The following is a 14,194-nucleotide window of genomic DNA, read 5'->3' on the forward strand; positions in this document are numbered from 1 at the left end:
TCTATCACGTTGTAGTCGTCGCCCGCCGCCATGTAGCCTGTCAGCGAGGGAACAACACACTGCACCCGGCGACTAGCAGCTAGACTATGTGATCACTCGACATAGCCGCGCGCCATCGGGTACAAGGCGCTGGCTCCAGCCGACCAGTCCACCTCTATCACGTTGTAGTCGTCGCCCGCCGCCATGTAGCCTGCCAGCGAGGGAACAACACACTGCACCCGGCGACTAGCAGCTAGACTATGTGATCACTCGACATAGCCGCGCGCCATCAGGTACAAGGCGCTGGCTCCAGCCGACCAGTCCACCTCTATCACGTTGTAGTCGTCGCCCGCCACCATGTAGCCTGTCAGCGAGGGAACAACACACTGCACCCGGCGACTAGCAGCTAGACTATGTGATCACTCGACATAGCCGCGCGCCATCGGGTACAAGGTGCTGGCTCCAGCCGACCAGTCCACCTCTATCACGTTGTAGTCGTCGCCCGCCACCATGTAGCCTGTCAGCGAGGGAACAACACACTGCACCCGGCGACTAGCAGCTAGACTATGTGATCACTCGACATAGCCGCGCGCCATCGGGTACAAGGTGCTGGCTCCAGCCGACCAGTCCACCTCTATCACGTTGTAGTCGTCGCCCGCCGCCATGTAGCCTGCCAGCGAAAGTTAAGTCATTGTCTACATAAGATTTTGCAAAACCATAATTTTGGTACTTCTTGATGTAATTTCGCATACTTGAAAAAAGTTACTGACTACATATGTGATAGGTATGGGCCCGTGTCGGTACTCCTTGAAACCGCAGTTGGGGGCAATCTCTGTTGGCAGCTAAGGGTATATGGCGGGATAGTAGGTGCTAGGGGGTGCCGAAGTTGGGACTGGTTTCCTCAACCTCTCGGCGTAGCTGTTCGGTCGTTATAACCATGCCGCGATCCGAAACAACGTATCTCTTTCCCGGTTCTCGGAACCCATGCCCTATTAGGTTCTTCGAAATAGGACATGTAGAAGATCCATCTCATCTCCAACTTGGTTATGCCCAAACGGGATTGGACGCTGTGGGAGCTTGTTGTAGGCCCGTAGGCTTAATGAATGTGGCTACATTTACTTTTGAAAACAAAATCTAAGAGAAAGGAACATCACTGTCTTCATTATATCTCGAACACCACCTTATTTCTCATTCCACCCCTTAGAAAGGTATATTGATACTTACCTACTGATGAAATTTTGCACACTTGACATTCAAAACTAAACTTAAATTACTGTTTACATCTTTTTTCAAAAAAAAAATTACTTTTCTCTCTTTTCAAACATAAGTTTAAATTTCTTAAATAAAATATTACATTTTTGCTTTTTAATTAATCTCTCTCTAAAAAAAAAAAAAATCTCTTTACACTAAGTAAAACTCAGGCACAATCGGGTACTTAGGCGTAAATGTATATAAACAAATATTTAATTCTTTATCCATTGTGCTGTAAAATATATCTCTGTTACAACAGTTATTTAACCGAATTTTTATAATTATTATAACAATTAATTTAAATTTAGTTCAGTGTGTTCAATCAAACAGAAGTACTTAATACTTCTAACACGCGTTCATAAGTAGTTGCACCATTTAAAAACATATATTCTAAATTACGTCGAAAAATCTTGAGTAATTATTTTAATAAATACATTTGAAAATATATTTTCATAAGCTTTTAGCTTTAATTTATTATTTTAAGAGATAAAATTAAATAAGTCTTTGACTTTATTTCTCGTGCATGCTAAATCGCCTTATATAAACATTATGCACTCCACCTGTTTCACTCAACATAGAAACAACTTTTTTTATGATCACCCAACCTGGGAGCATGCCTCAAGCAAGTGTGGTTTTGTAATTACTTCAAAACGCTGCCAGGACTATGTCTCACCTGCGCGAATGGCATCCAACTTGCTAGCGCTCGACATCCACCCGTGAATGACGAGTTTGGTCTCGTGTAGTTTGTTGAAGTTGCCAAGAGAAGTCACGTGGTCTTCCAGAACAATCGTCTGAGCAGACGAGGGGTTTCTCCTGTCAACACGGATGTAACTTTTGCATCAAGCTTGCCAAAAAAATGTGACTGATACAACATATGACAACACGTAGAGCTATCATGAATTATATAGCTTCGAATCCTTACATTAATGTTTTATTTTTCCAAGTGTTTTTTGGGATTAGTTTTTAGTGTTTTTTTTTTTTTAATTTATATTATTCATTAAACTTCCTTAATTTATTGTATTCAATAGTGTGGTCTTCAGTGTAAAAGTGTTTTTATTTTTATAATGTAGTGTAATAACACGAGTAAATTGCAAACCGGCCAAGTGCTGAATTTTGTTCGTGTATAAAATAAAATAAAATAAATAAATAAATAAATGTAACTTGAGCATCGGTGTGTTTATACTTGTAAAGTATAAGCTAATTATAATAAAACTTTATGTAAAAAATTAAAAAAAAAAAAATACAGAGGTGGCCCTAGACTCTGGGGGCCCATAATAGTTGGCAAATCGTTTAGTAGGGGTTGGCGGTAGAGAGATAAGACTATTTCTGCCCCGGTATCGCCTCGAAGGTAGGCAACCCCTGAACCCACGACTGGCGAGTTGACCACATTTTGTACTCCGAAGTCACCATGATAGCCAATGGGAAGAGATACCTTCCTTCAGCTTGGGATAGCTGGAAGACTGTATGTTAACACGCAGTCGTCAGTGACACGTAAACTGTCTCATATTTAACAGTTATCAAAAATAGAAACAGTGGTACCTATTTCCTGACTGTCACTTGCAAAGCAACTAATGAAGTTTGTTTACCAACACCAACCCCCTCGTGGTGTTGTTTTCAAACCGTGTTGTCAGAACAACAGAGGCAGAAGTATATGTAGAACATTGCTACCACTTTTAAGAAGAAAAAAATTTGATGATTTCCACGAGACATACATAATATATACTTGCCTGCATTACAAGTGTGGCGTGAGGAGTTGCCTACCTTCAAGGCATATCGGACGAAGGTTTCTAATGACCGTAGAGTTTGTAAAGTTTAAAAACTAAAATAATGTTCATATAAATATCTTATGCGACAACATTTTAGTGTATAAATGATATATTTCTATGACTTTAAAACATTGATTTAATTAATAAATGTTAAAAATGTAAAAATGCACAAATATGATAAGTTCAAAAATTCCATCCAGATCTGTTTGATTTCCAAATTGAGATTAAAACTGTAAATTTTGAGATAGCTCGGACCAAAAATAAAATTTGATAGTGTGAGATGATTTAAAATATATTTGAGGTTATTTGAACAAATATATTTGAAGGAGAAAATTGGAAGCTACTTTTCGTCCAATGCTACCCCTCAAACTTTATTGTTAAATGTATTGGCGATAAATATATTGACAGTGTGACAAGGCATTAAATCATGTCTCACTATCAAAGTTTATTTCTGATCAATTTTAATTTTAATTTTGAAATTCACTGTGCTATTTGTTGATTTTGTTTTTAATATACCAATTAAATTCACAATAAAATTTGCTACATAATGAAATGAATGTTAAGTGATTTTTTTTAAGTTATAAAAACAAATAATTTGTTAAAACTGTTTTTTTCTTGCATGCAACATTCATATCAACATTATTCTAGTTATTTCAATGTTATAACATCTTTATACGCCCATGTGCTCTTTGCCATTTTAAAGAAACGTTGGGACGGAAAACGGTCTCATTTTCGTTTTCGCTAGTCACGTTTTTATTTGGCCGAATGCATCCAAAATCAAATATATTTTATAACCCATCCTCTATGCGAAATAGTTTATGGAAACCTAAAGACCCTGTAACACTATCAAGTATTTGTCTCCAATATATTTTTGAATCGAGTTGGAGGGGTAGTATTATATGGAAAATGGCTTCCAATTTTCTCCATCAAATAATTTTGGCCAGACATATTTGCCTCAAATATGTTTTAAATCGTGTAACGCTATCATGTTAATTTTTGGTCTGAGCTATATCAAATTTTGCAAATTTTTTTCTCAATTTTGAAATTAAATTGTGTATCAGATTTGTGAATGGAATTTATTAACTTCTTATTATTTTTCTGCATTTTTAAAATTTTTGAACATGAATAAATTTAAATCACAGTAATATTCGTTACATAATGAAATAAATGCTCAGGTATTTTTTTAAAGTTATAGAAACATAATTTCATTTTCAAGCATAAAATGTTTTCACATATGACATTCATATTAACATTAATTTAGTCATATAACTTTTTTTTAACATCTTTAATCGGCCATGCGCTCTTCGCCGTTTTAAAGAATCGTTGGGAAGGAAACTGGTGTCATTACCGTTTTCGTTAGGCACGGTTATGGCCTAGCCGATAGCACCCAACATCCAACATTTTAGAACTTGTCCTATATGCGAAATATATTATGGAAACTCAAGTCACCCAACTTGACTGTGCTGGGTGACGCCATAACCATCCAACTTTATCGGACGCAGCATACTGCATGGTGTTGGAAGCAGATGTGTGATGGTGTGAGGTGGCAGGGGCTTCAAGGACGAGACGAGTCCTGAAGCGAGTGTTTCACCCACTTGGTGTACAGGAGGAACTTGACGTCCTTGGTGACCTGGAACCGCTCCGCGGGCACCGCTCCTCCCTCCGCCGCGCCCTGCTGGCCGCGAGCGGCAACTGGAACAACCCACAACAGCTGTTCGCTTATTGCCATTCTGCTGTCGCTTCTGCACGGCGGCACAGAGAGCCAAGCGTTTTGAACACTTATTGGTGTGCTTCTTTCTGGTTATACTTCTTTAGGCACGTTATTTAAAAACAAATGCTACATAGAAATAAATATTATATTATTTGTGCTTTCAAATCTTATACATACTTTATTTATTGTCAACATTAGTGTTGGAAATTGTGTTCATAAAACTTCTTGAAGTTTATTTTAAAGTGTGTTTACATAAGTGAGTTTATGTCCCCATATGTATAAAGATGCCAGGTTGCTTGATTGTCACTGGCAGGAAGTTTCTATGGAAGGTTTAGTAGTCTCCTGGCCGTTTTCGTGAGATTATGTTCCCATATGTATAATTTATTTGTATTATAAATTATTACATTATTTTTTAATGAATAATAAAATTAATAAATTATAATAAACATTGCATATGTATTGATTTTTAATATTAGTTAAAATTTATCTAGATTATTTTACTAATATAAATAACTAATATTACACACTCATTTACATTAATATTGAAAACTGAATAGGCCTATATATTTCAATTTTTTATTATTGAGTTTATACTTTTCCAAACGTACATATAATAAATATCACTCCTGTCATTTTATTATTTTATATCTATAAATTTTTCGTATGCAAAATTAAAGTTAGTTTTTTATACAGCAGGTGAGTATAACTTCCACTGCATGTACGTATGTATAAGCAACCTTACCCCCTTTTTTTAAATTAAATTTTCCGCAGCAATTTTTATTTAAAATTTAATCCTAAAACGTTTTCTAAGTTTTTACTACATTTAAAACTTGAAATTTATGCTTTCTTATCATTTAATTTAATTTACTATCATAATTTCTAAATTTGAATTATATATTTTAATCGCACAGTTTCAGATTGTTTATTATGGTTCCGTTTAGAGCCTTTCTAATCTTCGCCGGATGCTCTGTGCAAACGCCCATCTAACCCTTAGTTCCGGCAATAATTTAGACTATGGTTCCGGGGTGCTGTTACCAGGTGCACGCCATAGAGCGCAAACGTTTTATTCACAGTTTTGAAATGTAATGAAATTATTGTTTCATGTATCGGAAAAAAAGTTGTATTTTGTAAGGTCAAAATTGGAAAGATTAGTGTGGTAATAAAATTTCCCTGGGGTATTTCATCATGAGCATCCTTTGATAGTTACCATTTTTTTTAATATTTTTAAAGAGATGTAATCGAAAGACGCCATTTTGGTTTCAACCGTTTTGGTTATTATTTATTTTATAAGATTTTTGATTCTTCTCAGCATTGCTCATACTTTCATGGATTCCTTTGTATTAATATAGTGACTGACTGTTATAATTAGTTTCTCCTATGAAATAATGATTGTATATTTTTTAATTTGTTTTTCTGTAACAATGAATGCATCTGTAATAATACTGACTGTTGGCAATATTTTATGTTTTTTGAAAAACCAAGAAATAGTATAATTAAAAAATATATATTAAAACTTATGATTAACGACAGTATACAAAACTCCCTCCCTCTCTTTTATATGCTCAGTACTGCATTATAAACGTGAAACAGAATGTATTCTTCCTCGGGGTAGCAATCGCCATTCCACCCTTTACTTACTCTATGATCAAGTGACTGTTGGCAGTTCCTTGCAGTTTCGCCTCGCTTCTTCGTGTTATTTCGTATTTAAAAAATCTGCCTTCTTGACCTTTATTTCTTTTACTTACCTAACTTTTTTTTTGTTTGCAACCGCCTACGCAACATAGGCACTCAAAATAATTTCTAAAAATCTATAAATGCCATTTTTAATGTCGACGATGAATGAATGTATGGGCTTTGTTTAATAGAATTTCTTGGACATACGAAATTGCAGTTTCGCATTATTTGTCATAGGAAAAATTCATAAATGCAGAATGAGAGATAGATTAAACCCACAGAAAACAAGCCTAAATCAGCTGATGTCAAACATATAAAAACAACGATGTACCTAAACAGACATCAAACTTGAACTCGTTAAAACAAATATCTATCAGATAGCACAATAATTCCAGGGAAGGAATTCAGTCACGAAAAAAAAAAAAAAAAAACAGCAAAGACGAACAGTGGGCTAACGAGACAGTTAGACCAATAACACTAAATGCAGACAGACAACGAAACCTGGACAACATAACAACTATGAAGATACACACGTATTATGGACAAGACGACGAAAACCCCGAATAACACAGTAGGTTTACCATGACCAAACTGTGGTGGCGTTTCGGGAACCGGCACCTGTTCCCGTCTTCAGGCACAAACAGGATGAACGAATGGGCTTAATGTTTAGTCATAATCAAGTTCACTAACGACAATGAGAGGTGGTGGTATCTAGAAGAATGCAGCATCGGCGGAATGAATTGGTGGAGGGGAAACCGGCAGAGGCAACGACTGCCACATCTCCCACTTAAGTCATCTGGGTTTGAGACCGCCAGGGAACGAATTGGATCTCCTCAACAGGACGGGAGTGCTTTGATGGCCGGAATAGCGCATGTAGTGAACTTGACTCCAATATATTAGACAATAGAGTTAGAGGGGTAGTACTGAATGGAAATTTTATTCTTTTCAAATATAGGTATTGTATGCATAACCTCAAATATGTTTTAAATCATGTCACACCAACAAAGCTTATTTTTGGTCTGAGCTATCCCAAATTTTTCAATCTAAATCTCAATTTGTAAGTTAAACAGTGCTGGATGGAGATTTTGAACTTATATTTGTGAATGTTTTAATTTATTTATTTTATTTTTTAACATGAATAAATTTAAATCTGTGATATTCGTTACACAATTAAATATTTTAATGTTATAGTAACATATTTCATTTTTACACGTAATTTGATTTTTGCATACGACATTCATATTAACTTTTTTTTTTTTTTTTTTTTAACTTTTGTAACCTCTTTAATCACCCTTTGCCATTTTGAAGAATTGTTGTAACGGGAACGGATGTCCTTTCCGTTTTCGCTAAGCTTGATTTTTATTGGCATACTAACATACTTATTTAGAACCAGTCCTACATGCAAATAAATTGATGAAAACTCTAGTCATCTAACTTGTCAAACAAACATGGCTGTGCTTATGTTTTCGGTGATGTCATAACCCTCCAACTTGATTAGACACAAGATAGTGGAAGGTGTTGAAAGTGAAAATTTGACAGTGTGTCGAACACTACGCAGGTGCTGACGAGAATGTTGAACCAGCCCGGGGTTAGTGAAAATTGCATGGATGAGTAGGTACGGCAACAATATCTTCATCACGGCGATCTGACGGCAACTATTGAACATTTATGAACAAAAAAAAAAACCATTTCATGCCATTTACAGAAACCTGTCCTAATTCGATACGTAATCTGCAAGATACCCGGGGACAAGCGACCTTCCATATCACAATACAGTTGCATCAAGGTCCACGGCTGCTATCTCAGAACAATGTTCCCTCGCTGAGTCAGCCAAAGATATGGACACACAGCAGCTTATCGCTGGCGCCGTCACGTGAGCGATGGTAGCTGCAATCACTTGAGGAAAACCCTCGTACGATGTTACGTCAGCAAGGGCGTCGCCAGCCGATGACGCGGGAGGGGGGATTTGGGGGGGGCCAAGTTGTGGGAAAAGTATGTATTTTTTTGCATTTGGCTACATTTTTTTGAATCTCTCGGGCTCTAAGGGTGGGGGGGACCCCCCCCCCCCTTGGCATAGCCCTTGTACGTCATCATACGTTTTCAATACCTACTTTCTCCAATTATAGTTAAAAAAAAAAAAAAAAAATGTTAGAATTCGTTTGTACACTTGACTATACGCCAATTAACATTTTATCTCTAAAAAATTACTGCAGACATGACAATTTAAATACAATTTCACCTTATATTTTCCTTGGCTGATGAAAAGTAATTTTTGCGCAGAAAGTGCTCAAAATAATGTGTTTTACCAAATATTTTGTTTTACTTTCAATGCTAAAGTTATGCGCTTATACACGGTATCCATATAAGAATGTCCCAGTTACAATGGTATACAATAAAAGTTTAAATTAGACTATTTACAACAATTCATACATCAAATTGAAGGTAAACTAACCTAGTTTTTCTTACAAATGTTCAATTTGTGCACCTTTAGTTATACGGCACACATCCAACCTAAAGGTTAACAAGTCCGGAGCAATGGAAGCAATAGCTTCTTCAATTCTGCCTCAACTCTGGCAAATCCTTAGGTGGCGGTGGAACGTAGACATTATCTTTTATAAAGTTCCAAAGAAAAAATTCGCATGGTTAATGTCGGGTCAAAGTCATGAAATTATTGTATTGTCAACGGGATTACGTATACTTACAAAGTTTCAAATCGATACAACAATTATAAATAGTTCAAAATTGATTTACAAGATTTGATTACATAGTTATTAGTGAAGCTAATAAAAGTGTGTTAAAAAAAACTAGCGACAGATTAGGCTACAGCTGAATTATGCACGCTTTGTTTTGCATCGCGCAGCAGCTCAGACGAAGTCTCATGGCGGAGTGACAGCCAGGATTACAAACTTATCGAGCACCTACCAGCTTAGCGCTCATAAATTATGAGTCATTTTAGAGCTTCGGTGCGAACCGCCGTCCTTTACTTCACTAGTCACAAGAGCTCGGTACCTAGGTACTTATTCCTAACCACCGGAGGTCAGTTCAGGTTCCATTTCCCACAGTTAGAGGACACTGAAAGCTAACATGCAGCCAGATAATGGCTTTGCAGACTGAAAATTAGACTAGAATTACTTACCTGCTAACAGAATTTTGGTAAGTAAAATGATACTTACATGCTGAGAATAACAAAACTAAAAGAAGATGGTTAAGTACTGGCATCATGATGCAAGTGTGACCAACGCCTCCGTGAAATATGACTATATTCAAGAACTTGACATCATAGCATTTTTATACAGGGTTGTTATCATCGATATTGTTCTGCTTTTGTGCAAGGTCAAGTTCCTGATTAACACATTACACTTGAAATTCTTTACAAGCACCAATTAATTGCCATTGTAATAAACCGTCGTGCTATCAGCATATGCTGATAGAATACAACATGACACAGGTTCATGAGAGGGGCTTGTCGGCGAGCCGAATGTCATTATGGTGGGTTGAAGGGCATATTTCTGAGCTGAGGGTGGTGTCTGTGAGATTTGTGTTGGTGAACTGAGTGTGTGGTTTATTTGAGGAGCATGTTAATGTACTGAGGGGGAATGTTGGTGGACTGGGGGCAGGTTTGTGAGCTGATATCTGTGTTGAGTGCTATGTTAGTGTGTTAATGGTTGTTAGAAAGCTTGTTCTTTACATTGTAACCTCAAGCCGAGACCAACTCAAATGGATAGGAACAGGAAGGGTTTTTCCATGCCAGAATGTAGTAGTTCAGTGAAGACATTTATTAACAAAGAAGTCGCTAAACACATAATTATGGAAAGATCTTTAATTATTCCAGTCTACTCGTTAGTTGTCAACCACATATTGACGGGGATGATAGCTTTCCTCATCCATCATCTGTGAACAAAAAAATAAACCCTATAAAGAGTATAAAATGTATTAAAGGGACTACAAAACAATCTGGAAAATAACCACTTAAATATTGTCGACTGTGTGTGTAGTTATACAGAAAAAGTATGCATTATAGCCGTTTATCAAATAATATTCCACAACTTCCATCAATTTTTAAAATCAATTTTATATTTACTGACAGACACTGAACATTTGTGTTTGTAAAGCAGTAAAGTATGTATATTGTTGTTCAACAGCAGTTAATAATCAATAGTTCAAAAACTAATTACAAAATTCGGCCTAGTGGCTCCACTGCCTACAACTTGCGAGCATAAATTTACTGTTCACGCTATGTATTTCAAAACTATCGCTTTGCATAGGCCACCTACCATTTTTTTGCAATGGACTTTTAACACAATCATTCTTCTCACATCTTCACTCATTGTAGTTTTTTCCTTCACGAAAATGCCCCATAGTCAATTAAATTGACATTCATTATTGAACCTACATGTAAATATACATATTTAATAATTAAATTGAGGCAATTATTTTCTCAATATGCGAGTATAATTCATCTTTTCGCATTAGCCTTGCTATTTATGGAAACTAATGCTTCAGACTACCTGATTTCGAATAACACAAGCATTTTTAGGAACGAATTAGTCATGCTAAGTGAGGGATAGGTGTAGTGTCCTGATAACGCGAAATTCCAACTTGCACACTTCTCTTCTCGCCTGTAACACTGCAGGGGTGTGTTTCCGAACATATTGTTACATGCGGGGAAAACAGGTCTGGAAAGGGTAGCCCAATTAATTAAATATAGCTTTATTAATAATATTAATTAAATTACAATTTAAATGTGTGTCCACAAATAACTTTCTCCGCTGGAGACAGAGGCTGTCTACCGGTCCTCTCATCACACCACCTCGCACTTTCTCACTCGTCCGCCACACACACACATCCCAGATGCACCAATCTTGGCACACCGTCCTCCGCTATCGTTCACCAAGGTGCCATGCCCCCTTTCACTTCACAGCCTGTTCATATGTCTTTTAGCCCCGCTCTGGAAAGGTCTCGTAGCCCTTCAAAATCATCATGTCAGGGTCGACTCGACACCCAAAGGTCCGAGAACAATGGCTTCCTATTTACACCACTTCACGCGCAGACGGAGATCTGATGTTACGCAGAGACCGTAAGAACAGAAAGGCGCCGCTCTATTTGGAGTGACAGGCGCTATCCGTCCCCTGGGATCCCAGCTAGCCAGCACGCCGGGCCGAATGGCCCGCCTCTAGCATCCTTATAACAATACTATCGACAAGTATTGCTTGTTTTTGCATTGTTACCCATTGAATTTATCCCCAAATTTTCTGAACACCCTGCACAATAATAAACGTAAAAAGTGTTCAAAAATTGGTGCGTTCTAAAGCACATAGTCACAGTTGTGCGGCAAGCAGGACGCTCCAACTGTCACAAGAGTAGGAGTACTTCACTGGGCCTCAAGGAAGAAAGACCTCTACTTGAGTAACCTCTTGTACGATAATGATGGTATTTCTTGGCTGTACCAAGACATACTAAACTACTTGGGCAATGCATTTTTTGTTTGCTTGCAATCTGATTAAAATATAATAAATGCTAATTTTATGCCAGTAATAAACCAACAAAACTGTTTGTATAACATATGTCACATATAGAAAAATTCTTTATGGAAGACTGTGGACCTAGGAGCACACAGAGAAAACGAATATCAAGTTCAACAGTAGGCATACAAATGCTTGTTCTAGAATGCAACATTTAAATTATAACAAAGAATGTATATAATTTAAAAAATATGCATATGCATATGTAGTTGGAAACAATGTCTAAAGGTACTTAACTTAGCTGCATCAATATCACTATGCTTTTAATTACTAAATGGAAAGAAAAAAAAGAGCAGTATGTGTAAACATTAACATTCAACCTCTGTAACAAGGAAATTAATGTGTTTTCATGTTGAAAATGAATTTGTAATAAGAAACTCAGACATGAAATTTAGCGTAGAATTCTTTAAAACAATGCTGAGCTTGATGAATATAGGAAAAGTATTCATTTTAGGGAGGGGGGGGGGGGGGGAGAACAGTAATAACTTTTTCCCTTTTTTAAAACCTTACTATAATTCTGTTTAACAAGATGGTGCCATTGATTTCTCAGGACTAGCCAAACAGGAGTAAAGAATGTTTCACGTGTATACGCCTCAATACTGAACCTGCGACATTTCCTCAAGACCGGAATTATCACCGCCCGAGTTCTTGACGAAATTACTTTTTTTTAGGCATGTTGAGGGTGAAATTCTAGCATGCACAAGAAATGCAAGATACAAGATATAATCGCCACTATAAAATAAAATACTTAATTTATTAGCCAGGAAAATTGTGTTGGAACACTCATATACAAAAATATTCAACTTTTTTGTTGGTTCTGTTAAGAATATTGAATGAGGCACTCACTTTGAGTTAATTTTTTAAACTAAAAGTAGCAGACCAATATAGGTATAAATTGAAACATAATAAACCTGAAACATTTTAATAATCTAAGTATATGTATGTACGCTATATTTGTTTAAGCTTTAATGACAGAAATCTGTCTAAATACTATTCCAAGCAAACCACCCTGAGTTAATTTAACCTTAAAAGATTTAATAGTAAATATTAAACCAAAAAAATTCTATTATTCAAAATTAACTAAGCATTGTGAAAATTGTAATCTGTTTTAAGTTATTTCTTTATATGACTATAAACTATACCAAAGCATTAGAGGATAGTATTATTATGAAGTTTAATTTAGCACACCAGCATGCTCAGAACATTCCCCCAGACATGTGGATGAATCAGTGGGTTTGCCATCTTTGAGAATTCCAGGTCTTCCACATTTGGCAGGGTAGCGATAGTACATTTCCATTCCATTCACGAAAGTACACCTACCGAACGCCGTGTACCAAGGTCAAGATATTTACACATTAAAAGTTTCCGATATCGTCCATTACAAAACATGATAGAAAAATTATCTCATACTTCAATAGCAAACCTAATCTTAATTGATAACTGATAATATTTATTGTCATTAAACACAGGGTGCAATAGCCATTGTCATTGAAAATACATGATAATGATAATAATAATAATAAAACATCTTAACAATAAGATAATCTTAAGATAGGGTGAAGACAAACTGTTACTACAGCTATGTAGTTGCTGGCTATCTTCAAGTACTGGACATCCTGTATGGCTTTTAGAGCAATGAGAAACCTGTTACTTGTGTAACAGTGTGGGTTTGCTAACGTGTAACCACTGTCCTGTTAAAACCCACCACCTACTGCGACAACCAGTTCAACAAGTTGACCCTCAGCACCTATTAACGTCTAACTTAAGGTCCCAGCTCCCAGTTCGGACCGATCAGCCAGAACAGAGTTTAGATCGAATCGAGACCCTCTGCACACACAATCAGGCCACGTGCTCAGTTCAAGACAATCAGTCTGAACCGTCACACCATCAGTCTTGAAGATTGCTGTTGCAGTTCGATGTTTTGTTTCATTGCAGAATATGGCAGAAACTTGGGAAATTGCAGTTGCACTTTTAGTTAGGAAAAGGGGAAAAAAAAAAAAAAAAAACATGTAACCAAAGAGCATAAACAAATATGTCTGCCACGACACTCGGCTGATTGATTGGACTGGCGAGACTGTTCCCACACATGACAGTTCGGACAGGAAGTCAGTTCCGACTGATCCGTCCACTGTCCTTGCTCACACACAACAGTTCCGACTGTGAAGTCCGAACTGATCATGTGTGTGTGGGGGGGGGGGGGGGGGGGGGCCCTTTAAGAACTACATGTACAGTGCATACAAGCTGCTTGAACTCTCGGTAATAAGCATGTCCAACTTTTCGAAACAAATAAA

The 14,194-nt window shown here is 36.9% G+C and overlaps 1 protein-coding gene and 1 long non-coding RNA gene across 2 annotated transcripts in view; one reads left to right on the top strand and one right to left on the bottom strand.

The window, feature by feature from the left end:
* LOC134538095 (uncharacterized) overlaps nt 1–14,194 on the top strand; it is a 41,782-nt gene that overhangs the window by 13,694 nt on the left and 13,894 nt on the right. The gene's annotated exons all lie outside the window — the stretch shown is intronic.
* LOC134538094 (inactive pancreatic lipase-related protein 1-like) lies at nt 537–9,639 on the bottom strand. The gene is made up of 4 exons (XM_063379111.1): nt 9,555–9,639; nt 4,592–4,688; nt 1,904–2,043; nt 537–649 (listed from the first exon to the last, which is right to left on the bottom strand). Exons 1-4 carry the CDS (start codon nt 9,601–9,603, stop codon nt 552–554), a joined length of 384 nt encoding a protein of 127 aa, XP_063235181.1. The 5' UTR covers nt 9,604–9,639; the 3' UTR covers nt 537–551.

The sequence above is a fragment of the Bacillus rossius genome, chromosome 13 (assembly GCF_032445375.1).
Source record: "Bacillus rossius redtenbacheri isolate Brsri chromosome 13, Brsri_v3, whole genome shotgun sequence".
Lineage (NCBI taxonomy): Eukaryota > Metazoa > Arthropoda > Insecta > Phasmatodea > Bacillidae > Bacillus > Bacillus rossius.

Coding starts and splice junctions, on each gene's coding strand:
- LOC134538094 (XM_063379111.1), bottom strand. CDS start 9,603: ATGATGCCAGTACTTAACCATCTTCTTTTAGTTTTGTTATTCTCAGCA. Junction 2,044..4,591: donor AAGTTCCTCCTGTACACCAA/GTGGGTGAAACA, acceptor CCGTGTTGACAG/GAGAAACCCCTCGTCTGCTC. Junction 650..1,903: donor GTTGGATGCCATTCGCGCAG/GTGAGACATAGT, acceptor TTTCGCTGGCAG/GCTACATGGCGGCGGGCGAC.